This window comes from Chiloscyllium plagiosum, chromosome 20 (assembly GCF_004010195.1).
Source record: "Chiloscyllium plagiosum isolate BGI_BamShark_2017 chromosome 20, ASM401019v2, whole genome shotgun sequence".
In the NCBI taxonomy this organism is placed as follows: domain Eukaryota; kingdom Metazoa; phylum Chordata; class Chondrichthyes; order Orectolobiformes; family Hemiscylliidae; genus Chiloscyllium; species Chiloscyllium plagiosum.
In genome coordinates, this window is record NC_057729.1 from 36,343,121 (window position 1) to 36,351,952 (window position 8,832).

At 39.3% G+C, this 8,832-nt stretch overlaps 1 protein-coding gene across 2 annotated transcripts in view; it reads left to right on the forward strand.

Moving 5' to 3' along the window:
* Nucleotides 1–8,832, forward strand: part of acss2 (acyl-CoA synthetase short chain family member 2) — a 78,286-nt gene that overhangs the window by 60,715 nt on the left and 8,739 nt on the right. For both annotated transcript variants that reach the window (XM_043710550.1, XM_043710551.1), the window contains 3 exons: nt 3,442–3,550; nt 3,879–3,947; nt 7,553–7,729. In XM_043710550.1, the coding sequence (XP_043566485.1) occupies nt 3,442–3,550; nt 3,879–3,947; nt 7,553–7,729 (355 nt within the window). The remainder of the gene's footprint in view (nt 1–3,441; nt 3,551–3,878; nt 3,948–7,552; nt 7,730–8,832) is intronic.

Genomic DNA, 8,832 nt, shown 5'->3' on the forward strand with positions numbered 1-8,832 from the left:
AAGTTCGTTTATAAATGCCAAATCCTTATGCACTAAACATAGCGTGTTGGCTTGCTTATTTATTCCCAAGTTGATGTTCATTCTGGCTCTGTAATTGGTTTGATAGTTTTATTCTCAAGCGTACTGAAAGAAAATAAAGTGAGACCATATCTAATAAGCAATGTCATGTCACTTGGTGTTCATACTGGCTCTAGGTTGTCTCCTGTTGGTTGTAAATTGATGGGTTAGTGGATTGTCTCAGAATTGTTTGTATTTAAATTGTTAAATTTATAACAGACATCAAGCACCAACCTTTTTCTTGATTTTTGAAGATTGACTTATCAGCAGTCATCTGATCATATTGATAGTTTTGTGCAGATATCCTTTTTTATTGACACGAAATCAGCAGTATAGTGCACATCTTTCAGCTGCATATAACATTCTACAGGTACCTGTAATAGTGTTGAACTTGTATACGTGCATTGCTGGTTTGCAGTTTTGCAGGAACAATGACATTTATTTTACAAATGTGATGCAATACTTTAAACATTAAGTAGAAATATTGTGATGCTAAAGATGGCATGGAGGCTCAGTGGTGAGAGCTCCATTTCAAGCTAGAACTCATTTTAGAAAAATGCTTGTGGGTTATTTAACTTTTGAGTTTTCTATTTGCCTTGCATGTGAATGTAATACTAAAGTAACTTTTAGATTAGATTAGATTACAGTGTGGAAACAGGCCCTTCGGCCCAACAAGTCCACACCGACCCGCCGAAGCGAAACCCACCCATACATTTACCTCTTACCTAACACTACGGGCAATTTAGTATGGCCAATTCACCTGACCCTGCACATCTTTGGACTGTGGGAGGAAACCCACGCAGACACGAGGAGAACGTGCAAACTCCACACAGTCAGTCGCCTGAGGTGGGAATTGAACCCAGGTCTCTGGCACTGTGAGGCAGCAGTGCTAACCACTGTGCCACCGTGCCGCCCACAAATTTTGCTGAATGGTAGTACTTTTGCCTCTGAGTCTGAAGGTTGCATGTTCTTGGCTGACCTTGGCTGAATTTCATTACTTGCTGCACATTAGAAACACTTTATTTTTTGAAGTGTTCAACCTCCCAAGTAGACAAAAGTGATCATACAGCACTATTTGAAGAATAGTTGACCATTGTCCTGGTCAACGTTTATCTCTTGAACAACATAGCTAAAATAAGTTACCTAATTTGATTTCTGTGTACAGCTTAGCCGCAGCATGACATTTGTACTCCCACCTTGTATGTCTCATTGGCCTTGAGATGTTTAGGCATGTCCTGCCAAGTGTACAGTGTTATGTAAATCATAGTTATGCTTTTCTTCACTCAAGCCATATATTAAATCTCAAGTTCCATTCTTAATTTATATTCTTAATTGATGTCAACTAGGGCAACAGTTACAGTGCTGCAGTTAGTTCCTGTTCCCTCAGTGAGAAGTGCTGGTATTGAATGACACCTCAGGAAACAAGTTAGAATTTGGATAGAGGATAGATAGTTCTATGACCATTTAAGTGTAAGGTCATTTCTCCTTCCTCTTGCTCGTAAATTTGCATAAATGTCTAAAGAAAGAATTTGACATAACTCCTGACTGAAACAGTATGAAATTGCTTTGGACATAACCTAATGCAATTTCAAACTATCCTTAAATAGTAACCTCTTTAAAACCTGCAAACATTACAGACAATGCCGCTTTTACTGTGCAAAGATATACCATTTAAAATGTAACTGATGGGAGAAGAGCTCTTTGTAGGGAAGTACAATGACATGTCCAAAATTGTTTTCCTGTGTAACATTGTGAAATGCAGTTAGATGCAGAGCAGAAACAACAGACTCGCAGCTCCATGTGTCAGGCTGTTTAAAGGAACCAATTGTAACCAAGTTCTTATAGTTGAAGCTAAGACTACCATTGATCTTAATACGCATACACTAGGATTTCAAAAAGCTGCCTTTTTTGTATTCATTATTTTTTCTTCAATCAGAATTTGCCATTGATGAATCTGAATTTATCTGAAGTTTGTTTTTTATTACTCAATACTATTATTTCCATTAGGGGACATCCTTGTCACCATTTAGTCACAAGCAAATTTCCTTCATTTTTTGTTTCTTGACTGGTAATCTAGCATTCAGTTTATTAGTAAATTAAATGGTGACCACAAGTTCCTAGCATCCCTTGAACCTGAAAAAAAAGGTTCGAGTGATGCTAAAGATGGCATGGAGGCTCAGTGGTTAGCACTGCTGCCTCACAGCGCCAGGGGCCCAGATTTGATTCCATCCTTCAGTGACTGTCTGTGAAGTTGGCACATTCTGCCTGTGTCTGTGTGGGTTTCTTCCAGGTGCTCCGGTTTCCTCCAAAGATGTGCAGGTTAGGTGAATTGCCCATGCTAAATTGCTCATAGTGTCTAGGGCTGTGCGGGTTAGGTGGATTAGCCATGGGAAATGCAGAGTTACAGGGATAGGGTAAAGTGGTGGGACTAGGTGAGATGCTTTTTTGGCAGGTCAGTTTGGACTTGATGGGCCAAATCGTCTGCTTCCACGCTGTAGGGATTCTATCAAGTATTATGTAGAATATTGTTTACATCCACTATGCTGTGTTGCTGATCTTGCCATGACGGTCAAAGGGAATTGGTCTCTGCAGGGACAGTAGTAAAAATTAAAGCATTGAACTGATAACATGGACTTGCCAGTAGCTAGCTGGAGCAACATGGATTAGCAGAATGCACATTGGTATTTGGGGAGTTTTCAGTCTGTTGGATTAAAAAATTGTAAAAAGGAAGAAGTATAACCTTTAAATAGAAGCAGGAATGCAATTTGCAGGGAGTATATGAAAATGGTCAGGTCTCTAACCTTCTAGTGGTAGTATCCATTGTATTTATATTTCGGTGCATTCTCTTCTCTCTACTCCTCATCTGCAAACACACAGCCTGCTTGAATAACATGATGGGTGTAGATTAGAGTAGTGCTGGAATAGCACAGCCGGTCAGGCAGCATCCGAGGAGCAGGAAAATTGACGTTTCGGTCAAAAGCCCTTCATCAGGATCCTGTCTGACTGGCTGTGCTTTTCCAGCACTACTCTAATCTAGACTCCGATTTCCAGCATCTGCAGTCCTCATTTTTGCCTAACATGATGGGTGTAGTTTATTTCTGTTACTGAGAGCAATATTGTAACAAACATTATTTTCATTGTCATAGCATTGATAATAGCAGCACAAAATAAATAAGACTTTGTTAAAACTTAAATAGCATTAAACTGATTTCAGTCACTACAACTACGTCAACCCATGAACTATACAGACTGTCTGTTGTGTAGTTTGAGTCATAAACTCTTAATGTGATTAACTTAATGCATTGTTTTAATACTTCTACATGACAGTGGGCTATATTACTTAGCTTTAAACCATGTCTATTCTTTAAATTTTTTTACATCCAGGTATTCAAGAAGCCTTGGCCATCCATAATGCGTACAATTTATGGCAACCATCAACGTTTTGAAACCACCTATTTTAAGAAGTTCCCTGGATATTTTGTCACAGGAGATGGTGAATTGCTTAAACTGGACTTCTAATGAATATTTAAACAGTGACAATAATTCACAAGTATTTCATTGTCATTAAAACACTTTGGCAAGTTGAAAGGCCATGAAGATGTTCTGTGGATGCGAGTTCTTTCTTTCCTTGACTATAAGGCACAGTTTCTGAATGTCTGCACAGTTTCTGAATGTCTGCACACTTTAAAAATGCACCATTTGTTTTCGAAGCCAGATTAGCTAGTAATATTTTGGTACTGTCTACATTCTTCGTATTTTTACTAAATAGGCATAAATTTAAACAAATATTTAGCTTAAAATCATTTAAATTTGGTTGACAGGTTGCAGGAGAGATAAAGATGGTTACTACTGGATCACTGGAAGGATTGATGACATGTTAAATGTATCTGGTAAGATTTGTAGTTCATACTTCTTTGATTCCCAACAGAAATAGTATGCTGTCACAAAATATTGGAATAGATGCAAGGTCAGAACCACTCCTCGTGAATTTTAAATCTGCAACATAAATCAAACCTGAACTAACCCTTCAGTGAGGTGAAGCCGAGTGCGATTATTTGCTCTGATGCTTCCCTCTTTCATGTTTTCTTTTTTTGAAGAAAAATTCTTACACAATTAGACAATGTTATTTTTATTGTTCTTACTTGATGTGAAACTTGGGTGATTGGATTATGGTTAGCCTACTATTTCTGTAATTAGAATGATCTTGTGGAAAGACCGTACTATATTTTATTACTAAATCAGTTTAATTGAGACTTGTAAGTGGTGACCCCGAGGTACTTGGATGTTGTGAAACTTAAAGGGTTCAGAGAAGATTTACAAGGGTGTTGCAAGGGTTGGAGGGTTTGTGCTATAGGGAGAGGCTGAATAGTCTGGGACTATATTCCCTGGAGTGTCAGATAGGAGGTGGCTGTGATTGGTCAGTGGGAAAAGTGGAGAGGATAGGTGAGAAGAAAGCTGGACAGGTGGGGTCAGGTTAAGGGGGTGGGGTGGAGAGGGAGGGCTGGGGTGGAGAGGGAGGGCTGGGCCTGGGATGAGGTGGAGGGTGGGGAGATTTGAAAGTTGGTGAATTCTATGTTAAGGACGTATGGTTATAAGCTCCTGAGGCAGAAGATGAGATGTTCTTTCTGCAGTTTGCATGTGGTCTTGTGTTGATGGTGGAGACGGCCCAGGATGGGCATACTGTCAGGGGAGTTGAAGTGGCTAGCAACTGGGAGGTTGTGTTGATTTGACTGTACAGACCATAGATGTTTATGAAATCATAGGGGCATGGATAGGGTAAATAGAACAAGTCTTGTCCCCAGGGTGGGGGAGTTCAAAATTGGAGGACATAGGTTAAGATGAGAGGGAAAATATTTTAAAGGGACCTAAGGGGCAACATTTTCACTGAATGGTGCATATATCGAATAAGCTGCCAGAGGAAGTGGTGGAGGCTGGTACAATTACAGCATTTAAAAGGCATCTGGATGGGTATATGAATAGAAAGATTTAGAGGGATATAGATCAAATGCTGGCAAATGAGACCAGACTAGATTAGGATATCTGATTGGCAAAGATGAGCTGGACCGAAGGGTCTGTTTCCATGCTGTATATCTCATATGACTGTACTCACTGGATGGGGAATTCTTGTTCACATGACTGGGAATTTTCTGAACTTGCATCAGGACAAGAAATTGTTTCAAGGAATTTGCTCCAACCGTCATCATGAAATTATGAATAACTTATCTACAAAGTGATGCATGTTTCTAAATGTGTTGAAATAACTGTTAAACTCTGGTTCAGCCTCATTGGGAATATTATCCAATCTTGGACGCCACACTTTAGGACAGATGAGTTAATGTTCAAGAAGGTGTAGAAAAGATTTATTTAGAAGCATTTTAGAGATGAGGACCTTCAGTTACATGGATAGATTGGAAAAGAAAAGGTTGTTTTTCTTAGAGTTGTTTCAGACAGATTTGATAAAGGTGCTTAAAACCATGAGTGTTCTGGACAGAGTAAATAGGGAGAGTCTGTTTCCATTGATAACAGGCTTGAGAACTAGAGGATGTAAGGCATAGGGCAAAATAATCCAAACAAAGTCAGAAAAGAAGACATTCCTTGCAGCATGTGATTAGGATCTTCATGGACTGCTTGATAGCCTGGTGGAAGCATATTATGTTATGATTTTCAAGGGAAAGTGGTTATTTACTGAAGAGAAAAATGTGTAAGGCTTCTGGGTAAAGGCAAACTAGTGTCTGCAACTGCCAGCAAGGACTTGATAGTAGGAAAGGAGGTCACTTATGGACATCTTAATGAATATATGATGTATGTTCTCCTGACATTTTAAAAATAACTTAATTCCCAAAAGGGTTTCATTTTTATTCACTAGATGCAGCCAACAGTCAAATTGGATTATGTTGGGATTCTAGACACGATACAGAAGATGGCAACTAGCTTAACAGCAGAAAAATAATCTCTTGTGCAGCTTCTTTAAGAAATATTTATATATTTATTTAGTTTGCTCTCCAATTGTTGTTAAATTGCAATCCAGTTTAAATATTATCAGAAGCCTAAATACAACAGCACACAGTAGTAGCCCATTGTTAGGTCAGTTTAACAGTGATTTATTTTGCCCTGCACTAAACCTACTTTAATTCCCAGCAACAGGTATTAGACACTTTAGGTAGAGTTTAATTCATCCTGATTTTTGCCTCTTATTGGGTCATCCAGGTCATCTATAATGGTTTTTCTAGACTTTTAGTTATGGTCAGTGCCTGGGTTCATGTTGTTAAGTGTAATGAGGAGGGACTGCACCAGCTTCTTTCCCATCTCAGTCAGGACAAGAGATTCTGACCACTCTGAATATCTGCATATAGACTGATGTGTTTATGGTTGCACTTGTGCATGCTATTACATGAGCTACACCTTGACATATTTTCAGTTTTTGATTGACTCTGAACCACTTGGTCCTCATTTCTATTGTTTGCTCTCTCAGAGCTAAGCTACTTGGATTTTAAAAACAGAGAAAGCATCACTGCCAGTTGTTGTGTGATGCTAATAGGTGTATGGCAGTGCCAGCTAAATTGGCAGGCCCTTTGAAAACTTTGCAGGGCAAACATATTTTCAGTTTTTGATTGACTCTGAACCACTTGGTCCTCATTCTATTGTTTGCTCTCTCAGAGCTAAGCTACTTGGATTTTAAAAACAGAGAAAGCGTCACTGCCAGTTGTTGTGTGATGCTAATAGGTGTATGGCAGTGCCAGCTAAATTGGCAGGCCCTTTGAAAACTTTGCAGGGCAAATATAGTTCATCATATATACTTTTTATTTTCAACCTATCCATGTAACTGAAGCTCCTCATCCTTAAAATGCATAGGAACAGCATGTCCATAATAAAGAACATTTACTCTAGGAAGTCTCGTCCCTTTGAGCTACTGTCCTCCCTGTACTTCAGTTTTCCCTATTTATAAATGGTCCATTTAATTTTATTCCTTTACTCCAGGTCCCTGTTCTGAATTATTTCCTACATTGATATTATTCAATTATATTCCATTCATCTCACCCTGCTGTTGTTTTTTAACGTAACAGCACTTATGGTTTATTAGCAAGCATTGACAGCTCTTACTTATAGAGTCCTAGGGATGTACAGTATGGAAGTAAACCCTTTGATCCAACTCATCCATGCCAACCAGACATCCTAAATTAACCTCGTCCCATTTGTCAGCACTTGGCCCATATCCCTCTAAACCCTTTCTATTCAAATACTTTTTAAATGTAATTGTACCAACCTTCACCATTTCCTCTGGCAGCTAATTTCACACAAGCAACCCCCCCGCCCAGGGAAAAGACCTTGTGTATTTACCCTATTCATGCCCCTCATGATTTTATAAATCTCTATAAGGTTCAGCCTCTGCTCCAGGGAATTTTTTTTTCTGGGTGTTAAAATGTGTACACAAAATGATGAACTATATTATTCCTTTGTAACACTATCTAAGAGAAGAAAGGTTTTTTTTTTACAGGGCACCTTTTGAGCACTGCTGAAGTGGAGTCTGCGTTAATAGAACATGTATCTGTAGCTGAAGCTGCTGTTGTGAGTCATCCCCACCCAATAAAAGGAGAATGCCTCTACTGCTTTGTCACTCTGAAAGCTGGATATGAATTTACTGAAACGCTGATTGCTGAACTAAAAGATCAAGGTACCTGTTTCTAAAGAATACTACAGCAAATTTAAGATCATCAACTTGTTTTTACAAAAAATGATAAAAACTCATCGTTAAGTATGAAAATGTATATTGAATATGATTTTTGTCCCAGTGTATTTAGTTACATGGTTTGAAAAAAACTTTCCCTCATTTCTAACCTCCCCAAAGACTTGTCTGTAAAGTATATAGGCTCCATATTGAATATTTTCAAATAATACAGGCTTGGGGATTGTAATGTTCAAATAACCAGCGCATGTTCAGTGGAAGTGCTGTCTTGGTGATCCCTATTCATCTGAGTGATTTCTATTTGACATCAGCACAGCCCATGCTGTTCATTGGTTATACACCTCAACAGGATGCTAAAAATTAATATTTGCTTCAAAGCTAACTTGCACTGTTTAGAGCTAACTGGCAGCTCTTAAAAAGCAGCTGCACTCTGGCTTCCAGTACACGATGCAGACATTCTTCAACTGATTCTAACTTAGGAAACACTTAATAAAGGTGCAACATGGAGAAAGGCAGGTAGATTTTCCAATACTATAGTGGAGGCCTTGGTTGATAAGTGCTTTGTCCATAGGTTGCCAGAGAGTGTCCAGACAATTACTCAGAGGGTAATGGGAGCAGGTATCTGTAGCAGTCAGTGCAATGAAACAAGCCCTGAGGACCTGGATGCAGTGCAGCACAAAGTTCAGTGACGTCCCGTGATTAGTGCAGGTCAGCAAATGCATCTTCCAGGTCCCATCAAACATTATCACTGCTTAATGCAATCCAGTACCTTCACTCTCACTGCAATAGTCTATCAATCAGAGCTCATGCCTCACATTTATAGCTTCACCTTACACACATGTACATGACATTGCTGCAAATCTCATGTCACTGCTTGCACATACTGTCGGCTATTCATAACCACAACAGCCAAACAGATTGTGAGACCCTTGAGAGCATATATTCCTTTCTTGTAGGAAAAGATGGTATAGAAATGCCGCTGAGGCCAAACGCCAGCTCGCAGATACCTCCTCCTACTGCCCCCTTGACCATGACCCCACCTCCCACCAACAAACCATCATCTCCCAGACCGTCCATAACCTCATCACCTC